The following is a 22,032-nucleotide window of genomic DNA, read 5'->3' on the forward strand; positions in this document are numbered from 1 at the left end:
TTGAAGATCATCCTCCAATTATTTCAAGTGGCTTTGTTGCAGACTCTGATCTTACTTTAGCAGTTTCAGTTGTTCAAACACATGGAAGATGGCGTGCGGGGTGAATAGAAATTGAAACAGATTCCGAAAATTAATTGCTACTAGAACCTAACTGCTAAGTTATTCATTCATGAGGAATGTACATAGCCTGTGGAGGGAGTGGACTTGATAGCTAGAATGGTCATCTAATACTGTTGTTAAAAAAATACTGCACTTCAGCTCACTTAAACTTATTGAAACCGAGTTATCTCAAAGCCCGATCGTTCACAGGCTATATTCTCACCTGTGGTTGTTCTCAGACTGGCATCTGTGGCAAATGCCTGGGTCAAACTCCTGGCTGTGTCAGCACAAGTGTTAAGTAACTGCAAGTACTCAAAGGCATTACAGAACTCCCTGCAATAGATGATATATCTTGGTTAATATACTATAATTATTAAATTAGGAACTTAATGATCCTGCTAACACAAAAAAAAACCTTAATAAAAATGTAAGTTTACTCAACAGCAGCTTACATTTCTATAGAAAAAAAATAAGAAATGCTGCAAACACTTAAAGATCAGGCAGCATCGTTTCAGATGTGCAGCCTTTGTTCAAAGGGACACACGTACACAAGATATAGGAGCAGGAGTAGACCATATGGCCCAGCGAGTCTGTTCTGTCATTTAATATGATCATGGCTGATTTTGGGCTTCAACTCCACTTTCCTGCCCACTCCCCACATCCCTTGAATCCCTGGAAGACCAAAAATCTGTTTATTCCAGACTTAAATGTAGCCAACAACGGAGCATCCAAAACCCTCTGGAGTAGAGATTTGCAAAGATTCACAACCCTTTGAGTGAAAAAATTCTTCTCATCTCAGTCCTAAATTATCTACCCATTATCCTGAGACTGTGTCCTGGTGTTCTAGATTCCCCAGCCAAAGGAAACACCATTTCAGTGTCTACCCTGTCAAGCTCCTTCAGAATCTTGATGTTTCAATAACATCACCATTCATTCCTCTAAACTCAAAGTATAGGCCCAATTTACTCAGCCTCTCACACTAAGACAATCCTCTCATCCCAGGGACCAATCTAGTGAACCTTCACTACACTGCCTCCAATGCAAGTATATCCTTCCTTAAATATGGAGACCAAAACTGCACACAGTATTCCAGATGTGGTCTCACGAAAATCCTGCCATTTTGTAGCAAGACTTCTTTATTCCTGTACTCGTATACCCTAGCAATAAAGGCCAACTTGCTAATTGCTTACAGCATCTACAGGCTAACTTTGCGTTCCTCTTACAAGCACACTCATGCTCTTCTGTACATCAACATTTACAAACTTCACGTCTTTTAAAGAAGAATCTACTTTTCTATTTTTACAACTAAAGTGAATAAGCACATACTTCCCCATATTATAATGTATTCAGTTTGTGCCAACAGAGCTATTCAGGGTAGAAAGATAAAGCTACAGCATTACAGGTCCCTGATAGACATTTTGTTATGGTGACAGGTTCACGTCAGGACTGAACAATGAATCATAACTTCAAGCATGCATCACTTATTTAAAAATAAAGGCAAGTCTGACTTCAGGTATTTCATACTTAGAAGTTAAAAAATGCAGATCATCTCAATAAATATTATAGTTGTGCTACATTCCTTGGTCACACCATAACTTGTTACAAAACTCTTCTCCCTCCTAAAAAGTAACGGGTTTGAAGGGATTATGGAATCTTCCACAAAACTAATTACCACTGAGAAAGTGCGGGAAATGGTTTACTAAATTCTCCACTATACACTAAACTCATAATCACCTACCTCTTTTAACCTCACCCCGCCCCAAACATGCACATTAGGACAGCGAGGCTATTGAACATACCCAGTTTCCTCGGTCTCTGGCTTGAGTAGCGAGTATACAGCTCTTTCAAGCAGATTTTCACAAAATGCTTGGTTCACCTGGGCTACTGGATCCACTGAAAGAGAAAAAGTAAGTAAGTAATACTGTATCACAAGTGGCCATTTCCAGTTGGAAATGGATGGAAGGGACTACTACGGATAATATAGGTTACAGTGGAGATGGTGGTGTAGTGGTAATGTCACTGGACTAGTAATCCAGATGCTCAGGCTAATGCTCAGAGGATATGGGCTCAAATCCCGCCACAGCAGCTGGTAGAATTTAAATTCAATTAATAAAATCTGGAATTCAAAGCTAATTTTGGTAATGGTGGCCATGAAACATAGGAGCAGGAGTAGGCCATTCAGCCCGAGCCTACTCCGCCGTTTAACCGGTTCTTCTATTTCAACGCCATCTTCCTGCACTATCCCCGTATCCCTTAATGCCAATGGTATCTAGAAATTTATCGACCTCTGCTTTGAACATTGCATCAATCGTCGTAAATTGTCAATTGTCTGGTACACAAATCTCCTTTAGGGAAGGAAATCTGGCATGCTTACCCGGTCTAGCCTACATGTGACTCCAGATCAGGGTGACCAATTGTCCCTTAGATACGGGACAATCGTAACGCGAGTCCACTGCCCTGGGCTGCATGGTGCTGGGATGCTGTTTATCCCGTAATTCAGACCTTTAAATTCCGTACATGCATAGTACCTGCTCTCCTTACGTTAGCTGCTCTAACAGCTCTGGCAACACCACCCCCCCACCCCGCTCGTACGACACCACCCATGACAGGTTATCCCTTTATTTCACTCTCAAAGAGTTGGTCAGCCTTGCATTACGAGCTTGCATTTGTTTCTGACACTGCCTCCGCCACCTGACCTGACTTCAGGACCACACCACGCAACCCCCACTGCTCCGGATCGGGCCTGACACTGCTGCCGTCGGCTGGGACCTCACCACCCTGACATCCACTGGACAGCCCCAACCCAAGCCATTCGCCTGCCAAAGCCAAGCAACTCTTAGAGGAGAGTGCCAGTTGGCTCTTAACTATCCTCTGAAATGGCCTAACAAGCCACTCATTCAAGGGTAACTAGGGAAGGGCAACAAATGCTGGCATTGTCAGCAACACCCAAACCAGGTGGCACGAATGTGCAGAATGTTTGTATTCACCCTCCATATGGGCACGAAAATGCTGCCATATATCTCCTTACTTCTACACATCTTCTCGTACCTTTAATCCAAGCATGGTTTCACATAATGGCTACCTCCTGATTTATTTTGCTTTTTTTTTAAAATCAAAAAAAATCTATTGCCTGGACTATGGGTCATGGTCCATCATCTCAACAGAACAATGGTAAACCATTAAAAGGTTTTGGAAAAGCTGCAGATTTTTTTTTCATTTAGGGGAGGAGAGTTTGTTCTACTGAGAGGCGGTCAGTTTGCCGAGGTTGGCACTGTAATGGGATCTTGCTCAGCATCCCTTACCTGGATTCCTAAGGGAGCTGAAGAGACTCTCTCTCGGAGCAGATTTAAGAGACCAATCACATTCCACAAAGAACTGGCATCCCAAGGGATGGAAAAGCCAGTGCTGGGTGCCTGGATCAGAGCCACCAGGGGACTGGCAAACGTGCTGGGCACGACGCAGGAAATAGCGCTAGAAATGGGAAGGAAATAAATAGGTTACAATCTGAGGAACAATGTCTGGAGAAATCATGTGCTATTTAGCCCCAGTTTAAAAAAAACAAAGTAGTTCAGTTTGAAAGATGTTGGAAAGTGTTGAAATAATTACAGAGCTGGTAAAGGGATAATTTTACAACACCATTTTGTTGGCAGGGTCTCACTAGCAATGAGCGCGAGTCGAAGAATCAGGGCTTTAGTACTGCAACTGTTATCTTTGTCACTTGAGGCTCCGAACTGGCAGTGGAACCTGCAGTTTACCTCTCAACAGTCAACCTCAGTGGTTCCTACTTTTTATTTGAAAAGATCTGGAGTCAGTTACTGTTTACACAGACCTTCACCAGGGGTCTGCACTGTCATGGATGCCAGTGTACATCCAATGCAGTTTAGTCCAAGTCACATTGAAAAGCAGCTGAGTGCACTGGACATAGTAAAGGCCAAGGACCTTGACAACAGGGTGACCAACTCGGGGCAGGGGGGGAAAAAAGGGACACTTAACCCTGGGACACCAAAGGAGTAGGGGTGGAGGGGGCTGGAAGGGATTGCTAACGTGAGTGTTGGATGGGACGGGGGGAGGGGGGTTGGGGCCTTAAGTGTCACGGGGAAGGGTGGTTCTGTCAGTACTGCTGGGGGAGGGTTCAGTTACGAGCTTGCATTTGTTTCTGACACTGCCTCCGCCACCTGACCTGACTTCAGGACCACACCACCCAACCCCCACTGCTCCGGATCGGGCCTGACACTGCTGCCGTCGGCTGGGACCTCACCACCCTGACATCCACTGGACAGCCCCAACCCAAGCCATTCGCCAGTCAGTGCTCCCTCTGCTCTTTCGTGGCTGTGTGGGTTCAGCTCTACGCATGCAGAGGAGCACAGACAAAAGATTCAGGCACAAGAAAAATCTGGGACAAATGGCCTCCCAGGAAGCTCAGACCCTGGATTATGTAATGAGAAAGGGCTAATTAGTAATCTTGTTGTAAAAGAACCTTTAGGGATGAGTGACCATAATATGATAGAATTTTATTTTATGCTTGAAAATGAGTTAGTTCAATCTGAAGGCAGGTTGTTAAATTTGAATGAAGGAAATTATGAAGGTATGAGGGGCAAATTGGCTGAGGTGGATTGGGAAAATACATTAAAAGGTGTGACAGTGCATATGTAATGAATAGTCTTTAAAAAATTATTACATAGTTTACAGCAACTGTACATTCCTTCAAAGCATATAAAAACCCAAAAAGAAAAGTCAGTCAATTGTGGCTAACAAAGAAAGTTAAGGATTGTATAAGATTAAAAGGCCTATAAAGCTGCCAGAAATAGTAGTAAACCTGAGGACTGGGAGGGTTTTAAAATATAGCAAAGGAGGACCAAGAAATTGATAAAGGGAGAACAGAATAATGTAAACTAGCAAAAAAACATAAAAATGGACTGTAAAAGTTTCAATAGGTACGTGAAAAGGAAACTAAGACAAATATGGGTCCATTACAGACATAATCAGGAGAATTTATAGTGGGGAATAGAGAAATGGCAGAGCAGCTAAATGATTACTTTGTGCCTGTCTTCACTGAAGATACAAGAAATTTCCCAGAATTAGAGATCCAAGTGATTAGGGAGAATGAGGAATTAAAGGGAATTAGAATTAGTAAGAAGGTTGTATTGGAGAAATTAATGGGACTGAAGGTTGATAAGTCCCTGCGACCTGATATCCTACATCCCAGGTTGTTGAAAGAGGTAGCTATGGAGATAGTGGATGCCTTGGTGATCGTCTTCCAAAATTCTATAGATTCAAGAATGGTTCCTGCAGATTGGAAGAAAGCAAATGTCATCCCATTTTTTAAGGGAGGGAGGGAGAGAGAAAACAGGGAATTACAGACCTGTTAGCCTTAGTTCAATAGGGAAAATGCTAGAATCTATTCTAAAGGATGTGATAAATGGACACTTGGATAATAATTATCTGATTTGGCATAGTCAACATGGATTTATGAATGGGAAATCATATTTGATGAAGGTGTTGGGAGTTTTTTGAGGATGCTGCTAACAGAATTGATAAAGGGGAGTTTGTGGATGTAGTATATTTGGATTTTCAGAAGGCTTTTGATTAGGTCCCCCACAGAAGGTTGATTAGCAAAATTAAAGCCCATGAGATAGGAGGTAATATACTGGCATGAATTAAAAATTGGTTAACAGACAGAAAACAGAGTAGGAGTAAACAGGTCATTCTTGTGTTGGCAGGCTGTGACTAGTGGGGTACCAACAAGGATCAGTACTCGGGCCCCAGCTGTTCATAACATATATCAATGATTTGGATGTTGGGACCAAATGTAATATTTCCAAGTTTGTGGATGACACAAAGCTAGGCGGGAATGTGTGTTGTGAGGAAGATGCCAAGCGGCTTCAAGGGGGTTTGGTCAGACTTAGTGAGTGGGCAAGAACATGGCAGATAGAATATAAAGTGGAAAAATGTGAGGTTATCCACTTTGGTAGGAGCAACAGATGTGCAGGTATTTCTTAAATGGTAAGAGATTAGAAAGTGTAGATGTACAAAGAGACCTTGGTGTCATCAGTCACTGAAAGCTATCATGCAGGTGCAACACGCAAGTAGGAAAGTTAATGGTATGTTAGCCTTTATCGCAAAAGGATTTGAGTACAGGAGTAACAAAGTCTTGCTTCAATTGTATAGAACCTGGAGTAGTGTGTGCAGTTTTGGTCCCCTTACCTTAGGAAAGATATTATTGTCATAGGGGGAGTGCAACAAAGGTTTACCAGACTTGTTCCTGGGCTGGCGGCACTGCCCTAAGAAGAGAGACTGGGAAAACTTGGCCTGTTTTCTCTAGAGTTTCGAAAAATCAGAGGTGATCTCATTGAAACCTACAAAATACTTAAAGGAATAGACAGGGTTGATGCAGGCAAGATGTTTCCCCTGCTTGGAGAATTAAGCGGGGAGCCACTTAGGACTGAGGTGAGGAGAAATATTTTTACTCGTGGAATTGTGAATCTTTGGAATTCTCTACCCCAGAGGGCTGTGGAAGCTCAGTCACTGAACACATTTAATGCAGGGATTGACAGATTTCTAAATACCAATGACATAAAGGGATATGGAGATAGTGTGGGAAAAAATGCACTGAAGTGGATGATCAGCCATAATCATATTGAATGGCAGAGCAGGCTCGATGGGCTGAATGGCCTATTCCTGCTCATATGTTCCTACGAAAGTCGAATTCCGGGACAGCGCTGGAAAGTCCAGATCGGTTGGTCACCCCTGGCTGACAATACCTCAGCAGTAATGCCCAAGACCTGCACACCTGAACTAGCTATTAGTGTGGCCACAACACAAATACCCAACTATTTGAAAAACAGCCCAAGATACTGGGAAATTCCCATACTCTCTGAGGAGTTCCTTGGGATCTTTTACACCCTGCCAAACAGGCAATTAAGGGTCCTTAGCTTAACATCTCTTTCCAAAAAAAAATGCACCCCCAGGAATGTAGCACTCCCTCAAAATAATGAAGTATCATCCTAGATTATGTGCTCAACTCTCTTCAGTCCACAGGATCTTCTGACTCAAGAGGCAAAGAGTCAAAGCTGACAATCGAGGGGTAAGTTTGCACAGTCATTTTCGATGCAATAAGGAACAATGGAAAATAATATTCCTTTATAGATTACATGTAAAATAAACTAGCATGTTGGCTTCAATTGGCCTTATCTCCCTAAAGTGCTGACAGCCTACCTTCTGAAACATAACAGCAGTGTGAGATCACAGTATCCTGTGTACACAAATGAGGCTTTGCTTAGTCCCCAGGGGACTTTCCTCCTATCTGTCTACATTGTGCACTGACACATGATGCTGCACAAAATGGGAGGAGGCTGTTTCGCATCGTGTTCCTCTATGTAGGGAGTTTCAGAGAGTATTTAGAGGACAAAAAAACAGGCCGTTCGGCCCAACGTGTCTGTGCAGGTATTTATGCTCCTCACAGAGCCTCCTCTGTTTACATGCTGGAATTCACCTCTCAGTTTCCATGCCCTGGCCGACTGACACTCTCGCTTGCCTCACTGACATCAGTTGGAGACCTGACTCTGTTTGCTCGGTTGTGGCTTATTAAGAATGTGGGTTGGACTCTCTGCAACTTAGAGGTGGCCTACCACTACCACTGCTACTAGGCTGCTCATTAGCAGCAGGGAGCTTATCCTACATCCTTCGAAGAACCTAGACGGAGCTTTGAAGTGAAAGATATTTCCCTGTAAAAGATCCAATAAGATGTCTCACTGAAGGCCTGGACCAAGCATGTGGGGGCATTTCAAAGCCTTTATCGTTGCTTCTTGGGGTACGACAGGCACCTTTGCAGCCCCAAGAAGTGACACAGGCAAATAAGAGGAAAATCCCCTGGGGACCCAGGCTCCTGCTGCAATTTGCAGGTGGTGGGTGGGGAATCTACAGCCAGTGCAGAACAGGGAGGCAGTGACGGGACTCACCACCAGCATTTCCCTTCAATCGTCACAGCTTTCGGGCAGCAGTGAGGAGGGGAATCCAGCCCATAGTTTGAAAATCTAAACAAGTATTGCTGACAAAAAGAGACATGCTATCTAAACTTTTCGTCTTGCACTCAAAGGGATAGCTCACAAGAAATTACCAAACTGTAATGGTGAAGATTTATACTGAAAACCAATTTAAGATTGTCAGTAGGGCTCACAGTGTGGCTCACTTACGCATGCTAGAAGCCACATATATTCACACACAGGCCCTGTCCTTTGCAGACAGAAGGAACATGTGCATACTTTGCACCTTTTTCATCTAAACAAAAGCTTTGGGAACAGTCATTCCCTGGTTCATTCCCCAGGACAATGTCTTGACCAGAGTCCACCTGTCCGGTTTTAATTTGAACAAAGTTGGGCAACTAACTATTCCATGCTGCATTCTCCATGGCAACGCCTCCACCAGAGTCCACTTGCCAACCAATCAGCACTCTCTTCTCATGCAGTATAAATTGTTGTTCCCTGTTACTGTTGGTAATTTCTTGCGAGTTGCGCTGGTGAGTGCAAGACGAAAAGCTTCTTGTTTCTTTTTTCAGCATACTCAAGTTCTGAACTACTAAATGATTATTTGTAAACCTAAATTAAGTTATAACTTTTTATTTTGGTTCCCATATTGTCATCTCGACCTGAAGATGCTCAGGCGTGCTATGGTACCGTCCGAGACCCAAAGTGTCAGCAGGCCGTTTGACTGTCATGAACATCAAAGTCAAGCCCAGTGTTGTCTGCATCAATGTCCATGTGTGCACATTTCTGCAATCAAGAATAGCAACCGTGAGAACTTTTCTCTACTGTACCCAAACTTGGACAGGGGAAGGGCGGAAAATTAGTACCTTGACAGTTACCCTGGCTAAGGTAAGCCAAATCAAAATATGCCAGGCAATGAATGTGCAGCCTTCTGCTCTTTCTAGTGCCAACACCACAATGTGCACTATTGCACTATCCAGCATAAGAAAAGCCATGTCTTATGTCACACAGAACAAGGCTTCAACTTCTGATTGGTCTCCTTTGATTACCTAACCATATACCCCACACACACAGAAGCATTTTACATTTTAAAAAATAAGGTAGCCTTGAAAAGGCAACTAAAATCCTGCTGGACAACTGCACACAGACCCCCATTGATCTCCTGCCCTGAAGTTAAAACATCAGAACTGCATGAACAGTACTACCAGATACTGATTAATATTTGCATTTAACAGCCAGCCTGTAATAACCCAACACAGTGCCCAGTGTCTACTCACCGCTAAGAAGGTCAGTCTGCCACCAAAGTTGGTTTTAAGGCAGATGGCTGCTGTAACATAGATTTCCGCCATGAGGCTTTGGGGTATTTTCTCCTCTGCACACTCTGCCAGGTTAACTGCAGACAAAGCCAGGCTTATGGCACGCACTGGACTCTGCACCAGTTTATCTACATGAAAAGGGAGAAAAGAGAGGTCATTTCCATCCACTTAACGCTGTGCGCTTAGAACTTCTGAACAAGAGAAAAACAAGTTCAGCTGCAAAGTGTTAAGTGATCAGTAGCTTCCAGGCAAAGGTCAGGCAAAAGAACAAACTTAGTGGGCTGGATTTGCGCGGAGTTGGAAAGCCTCCGGCGGCATTTAAAAGTGGCAGGTGATACTGGATTCTTGCTCCCATTCCTGGCACCCCCAATTTTCCCTGGCGTTGGCTAAGGGTGCGGGCCCACACCCTGCACTCCTAAACAGGCAGGCTACATTTTCGGGAGTGGGCATCTCCTAGCTCCCCACAATTTTTACAGAGTCAGGCCTGAGACCCTTTAGAGTGGTCACGAACCATAGCCTGGATTTAGGGACCTTTTGAAAGGTCCCCTTCCATTCCAACTCAGTGCTAAGTCAAGCCCAGTACCCAACCCCATGGCCCCTTTTGCCCCCATGCCAACTCAATGCCAACTCATGCTCCCCAAACCACCCCACAATGGATCCTCATACCCTACATGCCAACTCATGGCCCTTCCTTGCCCATCCCCCAGTATACACACTGTACAGAACCAATGAACCTTATGCTGACCCTAACAATGGTATGTTTGAAACTGCCTAAAAAAAGTCCATAATTTTTTGAAAAAAAAACTTGTGTTCCTACAACCCAATAAAAATGTCAATCAACCAGACCATTGAAGTATCAAGAACAGAAGTTTTAAACTCTTGACACCTCTTAACCTTGAGCAAATAAACATTGAGCCATTGACAAGAGATTACAGAAAAAATAGATTATAACCTCAAAGCTGTCAATCCAGCAAAGACAACACTTCTCTCCAGTTGTGTAAACAGAGTTAATCCTATTATGAGAGTCTGGGCTCTCAGCCAAGCATGCATAATGGGACTTGTAAGATGCAAGGTAATTGCCAAAAAGTCACAGGTCAGATGAAGAGAATTTTTTTCAATGTATAAACGCAATGGGCTGTGGTGATCTGCAATGTTTGGCCTGAAAGGGTGGTAGAAGCAGATTAAATAGCAACTTTCAAAAGGAAATTAGATTAATACTTGAAAGGGAAAAATTTATGGTGACGGGGAAAGAGCAGGAGAGCTGCATTTAATTGGATAGCTCCTTAAAAGAGACAGAACAAGTGCAATGGCGAAATGGGCTCCTCCTGTGCTGTAAGGCTCTATGATGAAATATATTATATTACCTGTCAACTGCAGCTGATGTAGTTTATGATAAACTAGTGCAGCATCACGTGCACTCATTTTGGCTTCTTCTTGAAGCTGTGCCTCCTGCTGAAACCCTCTTGTCCACTTCAGTAGCCAGCGCGTAAACATGAGCTTCTGGACGCTGTGCCGAATGATATTCCAGCAGAGGCTACAGGCCAAGTCTAACCGAGAGGCAGGTAGTGCCCGTCCCAGCGCCAACAAACAAGTCTGCAAGTTTCCTGCAGCAGCAGTAAAGGCACCCTATGACGAAGAACAAATTCCTGACTTAATTATGAAATCTCAGTCATATCATATGATGTGATCATTCTTTGTCTCCATGGTTACTTTATCAAAATATGGTCAAGAACAAGCCTTACAACAACAAATACATTCTAACAAATCAAAAAACAGATACCTTGGTACTATATGTAAAGCTCCTTTATCCCATGTTAACAATATAAGCAGCTGATTTGCTTCAGTAAAAGGGTATACTTGCACTGGAATCGGTACAGCAAAGATTCACTAAATTGGACCCTGGGATGGGGGTGGGGGGGGTTGTCCCATGATGAGGAGCTGAGTAAATTGGGTCTATATTCTCTGGAGCTTAGAAGAATGAGGGGCAATCACATTCAAACCAACAAGATTCTGAAGTAGCTTGCCAGGGTAGATGCTGAGAGATTGTTTCCATTGATTGGGGAATCTAAAATACGGGGGCGCATTCTCAAGATAAGGGGCCGTTCAGGATTAGGAGTAGGACTGAGGTGAAGAGAAATGACTTCACTCAAAGGGTTGTGAATCTTTGGAATTCTCTAACCCAGAGGGTTGTGGGTGCTCCATTGTTGAAAACATTTAAGGCTGGGATAGACAAATTTTTGGTCTCTCAGGGAATTAAGGGATAGGAGGAGTGGGCAGCAAAATGGAGTTGAACCCAGGATCAGTCATGATTCTATTGAATGGGACAGGCTTGACAGGCTATGTGGTCTACTCCTGCTCCTATTTCTTATGTTTTTGTGTTAGTACAGGGTCCGGTGTTGCAATCCCATAAACAGGGTTCCATTTTGCTCACCATGATCCACAGCAAAATAACTACTCTGCCAAACATTGTGTCCGCAACTCTGGTGCGTATCTTTTGTATTAAAATGTTTTCCACTTCCAGCACCCACTTTCCCAGTGGCTCCAAGTGAGATTGGCAATTTAGGAGCAGCTTTATGCTGAGAGCTGATTTGAGACTCCACAAACCAATCTCATGTAGGTTTCCTCCTCACACTTTCCTCTGGGACTCGCTGTAGTTCCAGCAGTGGCAACCGTTCCCAATGGCACTCCTGGGACCAGAGAGCTGCTGGCCATTTGACTGGCAAGACTTTCTCTCATAAGGGGGTGCGGAAGTCTTGCCTCAAGCCAATTAAATGCCCAACGGCCATTAAACAGCCGTGGGCCAAGCCGGCCATGCAGGCAATCACACAGCCAAGTGCGGCAATCGATTTGTGGCTCAACAACTTGCCTACTCTCAGCTGGGGGAGTGGTGGGTAGCAGAATAAACCTACACAGCTATCTAGAGTCAAATGAGAAGAATTCCTGCTCCCAGTTATGAGGCTACCCACTGCCCAGGTTCCAATAATTTTGATTATCCATCAGCTTTTATGTTTATTTCCAGCAACTAATCTAAAATATATTAGGACTAGAATGTCATATTGAGATATACCAGACTTTTAGCAGTCTTCTCTTTGAACATGGGACTGTGACTGAGAACATTGCCCTTTCATTGTTGACCAACACATACTGCGTAATACTAATGACTACAAGTACAAGAATCAAATAATTGACCTCTGCTAACTCCATCTGGTTCCTCAGGTACGATTACAGAACACAAAACTTCCCCAACTATCTAAATTAGTGGCGGAAATAGAGCAAATAAACACATACAAGTATCTCTACAACTCTTCGAGGTTTTGGCATAATTCTTCTAAAAACTCTGGTTAATTATTATAGAATATAAAAATATGTTCATTGTTTTACCAACTTAAATTACCCGCTGATCTCAAGGGTGCTCAAGATCATTGCAAGGCAACACATGGAACAACAGGGTTATCATTACACACTCTTTCATCATTTCCAACCAAATGAAATTCGCACCCTGGACAGATCAAGATCTGCTTGCTTGCGATGTCTCCAGAATGTAACAGAGGACTGAGAGTGGAGGCGTGTGATGGGCTCGCCATAAATGAAGAGTTTAATAAATACACTCAGCACGATGACTCCTTTCACCAGCCAGAGGATTAAGGTGGGCAGCATCCAATCAAACCAGCCTTTCGAATCTGCTGGAACGGAAGAAAAAGGGGACATTAAAAAACCCAAGAGAAAATTGCCCCATGGCATTATATTATATCAATTGCACAAATATATAATCAGAAGGGTCTATAAAATTAGAACACTCCTGTTAGAATATGTAAACACATTGATGCTAATGTGTATTTTTATATCGAGGAGCCATTAGGATATTATTATTCGTTTATATACTATTGAATCTCTCATGGCATTGCCCAATTAGTCAAAGGGAATGGTACAGCTTTATAGCGGTGTTGTATTGCTTCACTCGGTTCCAAAATGCTTACAGTGCCACGCCTAGTGCAAGTAAAAGGAAACTGTTACCATTGGAGTATTACCCATTGATTTCAATGCAGCGGAACGTTACAGCATTACCAAGATTGTACTCAGGTACACACTGCAGATTCCTGTCAGATATATTTCCAGTTTTCCATCAACTTTTAAAAGTAATCCAGAGTAAAGAACTTGCATTTATATAACTCCTTCCCATTTTCCAGAAGTCCCAAAGTGCTTCAGAGCCGGTGGCTTTGGCTTACTTTTAAAGTGGCCTTACTGTCGATATGTCAGCAACTTGTTCACAGCAAGCTCTTGCCAATAGCGATGAGATGAAATGGTGAGTTAATGGTCCGGATCTTCTGGTCGGCAGTGAAGTGGAGCCATATGCTGCTGGCCACATTTAAAAGTGCGCCATGGGTGCCGGGCGTGCTAGGGGAATGCACGGTGAGGAGGCAAAGGAGTGCTTTAACATTCCTCCTGATTTCAAGGGCTGTGTGTCTGAGCACGCTCTATACCTGCTAGCAGCTAAATAAATCAAGTGTAAATTATGGATAAGGACAGGGTAACACCTCAGCACTCGCCACTATTGGGACCGGAAGATCTGGGCCAATCTGTTTTTGGTGACACTGTTTGAGGGATGAATTTGGACAAGACACTGGGAGCACTCTCTGCTCTTTGAAAAAACATCATTAGATCTTTTATATCTAATAAGAAAAGTATTAAGTTGTGGGGGGGGGTGCGGACTCTGAAGTGGTTCAGACCAAGATGACCAATAAAGTGATGGATTAAAGGAATATTTCAGATAGATTAGTTAAGCCAAAGGAGACAAAGTACTTGGGCAACAGGGTATATTCCGGAAAATGAGGGTATAAATTGCAGAGTTTAAATGAGATTTCAGGGTTCAAATGAGTGTGGCCATGAGCTGGAGGACTGGAGAATGATCAATGTAGAATCCATTTTTAAAATGGGAGACTAAGTAAATTCAAGTAATTACAAGACAGTTAGCTTAACGTCTGTAGTGGGGAAAATTTTAGAGTCTTTAATTATGGACAAAGTTACCAAATTACTGGAGAGAGAGAGAATAAAAGTAGCCAGCATCAATTTCAAAAGATGGTCATGCACAACAAACTTCAAATATTATTTGATGAGGTAGCAGGCAAGTAGATTGAGGAAATGCTGTGATTATATTGCACATAGGCTTTAAGAAAGCCTTTAACCAGGCAACCCGCGGGAGATTCTAGAGAAGATCAAAGGGTTTGGAATTGGAAGAGGTTTAAAAATTGATTAGAAGGAAGAAAGAGAATAGGATTCTTCAAAGCAGTTAAAGGTGGAGGAGTGGTACTGGTAAAGGCATGCTGGCCTTTGTTGCAAGGGGGTTGGAATACAATGACCATAAGACGTAGGAGCAGAAATAGGCCATTTGGCTCATCGAGTCTGCATCGCCGTTCAATGAGATCATGGCTGATCTGAATCCTCAATTCCACTTTTCTGCCTTTTCTCCATAACCCTTGATTCCCTTACTGATTAAAAATCTCTATCTCAGCCTTGAATATAGTTAATCAGCCTCTATAGCCCTCTGCAGTAAAGAATTTCACAGATTCACTACCCTGAGAGAAGAAATCCCTCCTCATCTCTGTTTTAAATGGGTAACCCCTTGATTATGCCCTCTGGTCCAAGACTCTCCCACAAGGGGAAACAAATCCCTCTGTGGTGTAGCTTTCTGTGGTCTTTCTCCATTTAAGTAATATTCAGTTTCTCTATTCTTCCTTCAAAGTGCATAACCTCACATTCTCCCACATTACATTCTATCTGCCAAGTTTTTGCCCATTCACTTATCTGTCTATATCCCTTTGTAGGCTCTGCGTCATCCTCACTGCTTGCCTTCCCACCTATTTTTGTGTCGTCCACAAAATTGGTGATAGTACATTCACCTCCCTCATCCAAGTCATTAATGTATATATTGTAAATAATTGTGGCCCCAGCACTGATCCCTGTGGCACATCACTAGTTACAGGTTGCCACCCTGAAAACACCCCCTTTATCCCAACTCTCTGTCTTCTATTAGTTAGCCAATCCTTTATCCATGCTAATGTACTACCCCAACACCATGGGCTCTTATGTTATTAAGTAGCCTTATCGAACGCCTTTTGGAAATCCAAATATACTACATCTACTTGTTCCCCTTTATCTTTCCTGCTTGATAACTCCTCAAAAATTCTAATAAACGTGTCAGGCATGATTTCCCCTCCATGAAGCCAATGCTGGTTCTGCTTGATTATATTATGGATTTCTAAATGTTCTGCTAACACATCCTTTATAATAGGCTCTAACAGTTTCCCAATGACAAATGTTAAGTTAATCAGCCTATAGTTCACCGTTTTTTGTCTCTGTCCCTTTTTGAATAAAGGTGTTACATTGGCAGTTTTCCAATCCTCTGGGACTTTTCCAGGATCTAAGGATTCTTGGAAGGTTACTGCCAGTGCATCCACTATCTCTGTTACAACTTCCTTTAATATCCTAGGATGCAACCCATCAGATCCAGGGGACTTATCAGCCTTTCGCACCATTAGTTTCCCTAGTACTCTTTCTCTAGTGATAGTTATTGTATTTATTTCCTCCTCCCCATCCCCCTTTTGCCCCTTGATTATTTAGAATTTTTGGAATGCTAATAGTGCCTTCTACCGTGAAGACTGATGCAAAGTATTTATTCAACTCCTCTGCTATTTCCTGGTTCTCCATTATTATTTCCCCAGCCTCATTCTCTAAGAGTCCTATGCTCACTTTGGCCTTTCACTTCCTTTTTATAAAAACAAAGTTTATTTTCTCCTTCTTTATTATTTTTTGGGTCATCTTCTGTTAGTTTTTTAAATTTTCCCAATCCTCTGGCTTACCACTAATCTTTGCCACATTGTATGTTTTTTCTTTCAATTTGATACTGTCCTTAACTTCCGTGGTTAACCATGGTTGGTTTATCCCCTTCCTCGAGTCCTTCTTCCTCAGTGGGATTTTTCTTTGTTATGAGTCATGAACTATTTTCTTAAACATCTGCCATTGTTCATCAACCATCTTTTCTGCTAAACTCCTCTCCTAGTCCACTCCAGCCAACTCTACCCTCATTCCTTTGTAATTACCCTTATTTAAGTTTAGCACAGTTGTTTCCAACCCAAGTTTCTCACTCTCAAACTGAATGCTAAATTCTACCATGTTATGGTCACTGTTTTCTAAGGGATCTTTTACTCTGATCATTTATTAAACCTGCCTCATTACACATTACTAGATCCAAAACAGCCTGATCACTGGTTGGATCCACAACATATTGTTCTAGGAAACTGACCCTAATACACACTATAAATTCTTGCTAGTGGCTACCTCTGCCAATTTGATTTTCCCAATCTACATGAAGATTAAAGTCACCCACGATTAACATACTGCCTTTTTTTACATGCCCTCATTATTCCCTGATTTATTCTCGGTCCTACAGTATATCTACTGTTAGGGGGCTGATAGACAACTCTCACCAGTGTCTTCTTCCCCTTGCTATTTCGTACCTACACCCATATGGATTCTACATCTTCAAATCCAAGATCATTTCTTACTATTGTACTTATTCCATCTCGTACTGACAAAACTACCCCATTACACTTTCCTTTCTGTCTGTCCTTTCGAAAAGTCACACACCCCTGAATATTTAGTTCCCAGCTTTGATCTCCTAGTAACCACGTCTCCATAATGACTATAAGATCATACCCATTAACCTCTATTTGTATTCATTTATTTATTTTGTTCCGAGTACTACATGCATTTAAATAAAGAGCCATTAATTTTGCCTTTTTACCATTTTTCAACCTTTGACCCTATTTGCTGCTGTTATTTTATGTTTGTACACTCTGTCCCTTCCTGTCACACTCTGGGTATCATTACCTAAATAGCTGTCCTGCAAGGCTGCCATATCCCTTTGCTTTGTAAGCCTACGTATCCCCTCCCCAGAACCCTCCCCACCTCTATTTAGTTTAAAGCCCTCTCTACAACCCTAGTTATTCGATTCGCCAGGACACTGGTCCCAGCACGGTTCAAGTGAAGCCCATCCTGGAACAGCTCCCTTCTACCCCAGTACTGGTGCCACTGCCCCATGAACTGAAACCCATTCCTCCCACACCAATCTTTGAGCTATGCATTTAACTCTCCCCCCTGTCAATGGGGGGGGGGGAGGGGGGGTTGATGGGTGGGCGTGTACGGGCGCACTTCCAATCGGCATGCCCGATCAGAGGTGCACTGCCATTTTACGTGGGTGGGCCAATTAAGGCCCGCCCAGTGTGACGTCCGCACGGAAGCGCTGCGCCCTGTGTGGGCAAGGAATCCCAAAATCGAGAGTGCACCCTTTCGCGCATGCGCATGAAAGAGTGCACTCATCTCCCTGAGGCTAAGTGCTGCCTCAGGGAGATCGGCTCTAAATGCAAAAAAGACAAAAATAGAAAAATAAAATTTCCCTTACATGTCCCCTCATATAACATGAGTTGGAACATGTCTAGAATTTTCACAAAAACTTTATTTAAACTTTTAAAAACCTACATGAAACCTCATCCCGCCCGTGGATGAGGTTTCATGTTTTTTCTAGTTCCCGCTGGAGCTCTTGGCCTGCCCGCCAACCATAAATTTGGACGGGCAGGTCCTTTAATTACTTAATTGACCCTGTTAATGGCTTCAATTGGCCATTGACAGGTCAGCGGGCTCGCAGCTGATTTTGCTGAGCTCCCACCTTCCTGAAAATTTAAATGGGGCGCGGTGACGTCAGGAGATCCCCCCGACATCACCGCATGTCATTTTACGTGTAAATTCCGCCCCTTGATTTTATTTACCCTATGCCAGTTTGCAAGTGGATCAGGTAGTAATCCTGAGATTATTACCTTGGAGGCTCTGCTTTTTAATTTAGCTCCTAACTGTTCAAATTCTTTCAGCAGAACCTCCTTTCTAGTCCTAACAATATTGTTGGTACCAACGTGGGCGACGAAAACTGGATCCCTCCCCTCCCACTCAGCAAGTTCCTCTCCAGCCTTGAGGAGATGTCCTTAACCCTGGCAGGCAACACAGCTTCGGGACTCACACTCACGGCTCAAAGAACAGTACATCTATCCCCCTAATTATGCTGTCCCCTACCACTACTATGTTCCTATTTTCTCCCCTCACTTAAATGGCTCACTGTACCAAGGTGCCGTGGTCAGTTCGCTCAGCCTCCCTGCAGTGCCTGCTCTCGTCCACACAGTTTGCAAGAACCTTGTAACTGTTGGACAATTGCAGGGACCGAGGTTCCTCGAATGCTACCCTTTGGGTCCCCATACCTGCCTCACCTGCAGTCACAATCTCCTGTTTCTGATCACAGGCCAAATTTGAATGACCTAATCTGGGGGGGTGTGACCACCTCCTGGAGCAAATTGTCCAGGTAACATTTCCCCTCCCTGATGTGGCGCAATGTCTGTAGGTTGGACTCCAGTTCCTCAACTCGGATCCAAAGTTTCTCAAGCTGCAAACACCTGGTACAGAGGTGCTCGCTCTGGATCACCTTGGTATCCAGCAGCTCTCACATGCTGCAGCAGCGGTACATCACCCATCCTGCCATCACTATCGTATTTTATTTAATTTATTAATGAATTACTCTAGTATCCCTGCTCTTTACACTTGAAGAATCCCCTGCTCTTTATACTTTATTGTCATTTTTTTTTTTACACACCAGTGTCGATCTGATATTTAACAAGCTATTTTTAAGAAAAAGAGAAAAAATAAACTAGAGACCTAAACACAAACTAAAGACCTTACTATTACTTTAAAAACTAGAAGCACTCATCAATCCTACTCACCAATTAGCTGCTTTCCCTGCACTTGCATCGTGAAGTCGTGGTTCATGAAGCCACTCCGCCACTAGCCTCACATGAAGTCTCCCCGCCCTTTTTTAAATGAAGTCTCCCCGCCCTTTTTTAAATGAAGTCTCCCCGCCCTTTTTTAAATGAAGTCTCCCCGCCCTTTTTTAAATGAAGTCTCCCCGCCCTTTTTTAAATGAAGTCTCCCCGCCCTTTTTTAAATGAAGTCTCCCCGCCCTTTTTTAAATGAAGTCTCCCCGCCCTTTTTTAAATGAAGTCTCCCCGCCCTTTTTTAAATGAAGTCTCCCCGCCCTTTTTTAAATGAAGTCTCCCCGCCCTTTTTTAAATGAAGTCTCCCCGCCCTTTTTTAAATGAAGTCTCCCCGCCCTTTTTTAAATGAAGTCTCCCCGCCCTTTTTTAAATGAAGTCTCCCCGCCCTTTTTTAAATGAAGTCTCCCCGCCCTTTTTTAAATGAAGTCTCCCCGCCCTTTTTTAAATGAAGTCTCCCCGCCCTTTTTTAAATGAAGTCTCCCCGTCCTTTTTTAAATGAAGTCTCCCCGTCCTTTTTTAAATGAAGTCTCCCCGCCCTCCGCAAAAAAAAAACAAAAATAAGGAAGTCTTGCTATAATAATAGAGTTTTGGTGAGATCATGAGGAGTACTGTACAGTTTTCACCTCCATATTTAAGAAAGCATACTTGCATTGGAGGCGTTACAGCCAAGATTCACTAGACTGACTCCTGGGATGTGAGGCTTGTCCTATGATGAGAAGCTGAGTGAATTGGACCTATGCTCACTGGAGTTTAGAAGAATGAAAGATGATCTCATTGAAACATACAAGATTCTGAAGGCGCTTTGCAGGGTAGACACTAAGAGGTTGTTTCCCCTGGCTGGAGATTCTGGAACATAGGGACACAGTCTTAAAATAAGGGGTTGATCATTTCCGACTGAGGAGGAGAAGAAGTTTCTTCATTCAGAAGGTTGTGAATCTTTGGAATTCTCTACCCCAGAGAATTACGGATGCTCCATCACTGATTATATTTAAGGCTGGGATATGCAGGTTTTTGCTCCCTCAGGAAATCAAGGGATATGTGGAACAGGCAGAAAGGTGGAGTTGAGACAGAAGATCAACCTTGATCGTATTGAATGGTCGTGCAGGCTTGATGGGACATATGGTCTACTCCTGCTCCTGACTCTTATGTTTTTATGTATGCAAAAGGTTCCATTCTGGGATATGTTGTGTTCACTGCCTACATCAATGATTTGGATGTAGGCCTAGAGGGATGCCAAAATTTGCAGATGATAGGGGGAGGCTGTGACATAGTGGTATTGTCACTGGACTAGCGCTCCAGATACTCAGAGTAATGCTCTGGGGACCCGGGTTCGAATGCCGTCATGGTAGGAGGTGTTATTTGAATTCAATAAAAAATCTGGAATTAAAAGTCTAATGATGACCATGAAACCATTGTAGATTGCTATAAAAACTCATCTGGTTCACTAACGTTCTTTAGGAAAGGAAACCTGCCGTCCTTACCTGGTCTGCCCTACATGTGACTCCAGACCTACAACAATGTGGTTGACTCTTAAATGCCCTCTGAAATGGCCTAGCAAGCCACTCAGTTCTCAAGGGCAATTAGGGATGGGTAATAAATACTGGCCCAGCCAGCGACCCCCACATTCCATGAACGAAAAAAAAAATAGGTGTAGTTAATTCTTTAAAAGATCAAAGGAAGCTTGTTGAGAAATTGTTGAGATTAGGGGTTCACAGAACATCAGAGGCAGCACTTCAAAGTCATAAAAATACAAATAAAAATCTGTTTTATAGTAAGAAGTTTTACAGACTAGAAAAGCGAAGAGGTAATGATAAACCTATACAAAACTTTACAGAGACCTCAGTTAGGGCACAGTGTACAGTATTGGTCTCCTCACTATAGGATGCATATTGAGGCATTAGAAAGGGTATAATGCAGATTTAGTAGAATGCTGCCTGGTACAAGGAAATACAAAGGCTTGAAAAACTGGATCTTTTATCGTAAGAAGATTATGCGGCAACACTATAGAAATGTTTAAAAATTATGCAGAGATGCAGCAGGGCAAATGAAAGCAGGCTCTTTCTCATGGTTGAAAGTCAAGAACAAAAGGACTATAGATCCTAAATTCACAAAAAGAGCAGGAGAAACCTCTCTACATCCAGAAGGCTGTGGTATGCACTTCCAGTGGTTGATGCAGAAGCTATATCAACATTCAAGATTAGATTGAATAGGTGGATGAAAGAAAAAGGGGGTTGGAGGGATATTGGAACAAGGCTGACAAATATGATTGGAACTATTTGTTTATATGGAGGGACAAAGACAGGTTGAGCCAAATGGCCTCTTTCTGTATTGCAATTTCAATGTGTTTCTACATATAAAGCTTTTTCAAGTGAAAATTATGGTAGGTAAATAGGAAGCCATCACTAGAGTATGGATCAGCAATCATTCTGCTACAAGAAGTCTATTAACACTTACCAGACTCAATTCCAAGCATACTTCTACCATAGTGTCCAGAATCTTCAACTGTTGCTGAGTGAGCTCGACGCTCAAAGAGCAATGTAAGTGGGTTGAAGGAGAGACAGAGAAAGGTAATGGTACACAGTAGAATCCGAGAGCTATCCAGCATACCGAGGGTAGGGGGTGACAATGGCTCCTCCTTTACCTGTACAGAGAAACTTTGTTAAAATAAACACTACATTTAGGAATATTAGAAACAAGAGGAGCCTATAAAGTCCTTCAGGCCTGCTCCATCATTTAGTTAGACCATGGCTGATCTGTGTCTTAACT

At 42.9% G+C, this 22,032-nt stretch overlaps 1 protein-coding gene across 3 annotated transcripts in view; it reads right to left on the bottom strand.

The window, feature by feature from the left end:
- The window catches only part of srebf2 (sterol regulatory element binding transcription factor 2), a 76,097-nt gene that overhangs the window by 18,817 nt on the left and 35,248 nt on the right, over positions 1–22,032 (bottom strand). For 2 of the 3 annotated variants that reach the window (XM_078532052.1, XM_078532054.1), the window contains exons 8-14: positions 21,721–21,907; positions 12,896–13,080; positions 10,762–11,023; positions 9,359–9,525; positions 3,402–3,570; positions 1,899–1,992; positions 323–432 (exon numbers count right to left, since the gene is read on the bottom strand). In XM_078532052.1, the coding sequence (XP_078388178.1) occupies positions 323–432; positions 1,899–1,992; positions 3,402–3,570; positions 9,359–9,525; positions 10,762–11,023; positions 12,896–13,080; positions 21,721–21,907 (1,174 nt within the window). The remainder of the gene's footprint in view (positions 1–322; positions 433–1,898; positions 1,993–3,401; positions 3,571–9,358; positions 9,526–10,761; positions 11,024–12,895; positions 13,081–21,720; positions 21,908–22,032) is intronic. The other variant, XM_078532053.1, reaches the window with a different exon arrangement.

The sequence above is a fragment of the Cetorhinus maximus genome, chromosome 29 (assembly GCF_964194155.1).
Source record: "Cetorhinus maximus chromosome 29, sCetMax3.hap1.1, whole genome shotgun sequence".
NCBI classification, from domain to species: Eukaryota; Metazoa; Chordata; class Chondrichthyes; order Lamniformes; family Cetorhinidae; genus Cetorhinus; species Cetorhinus maximus.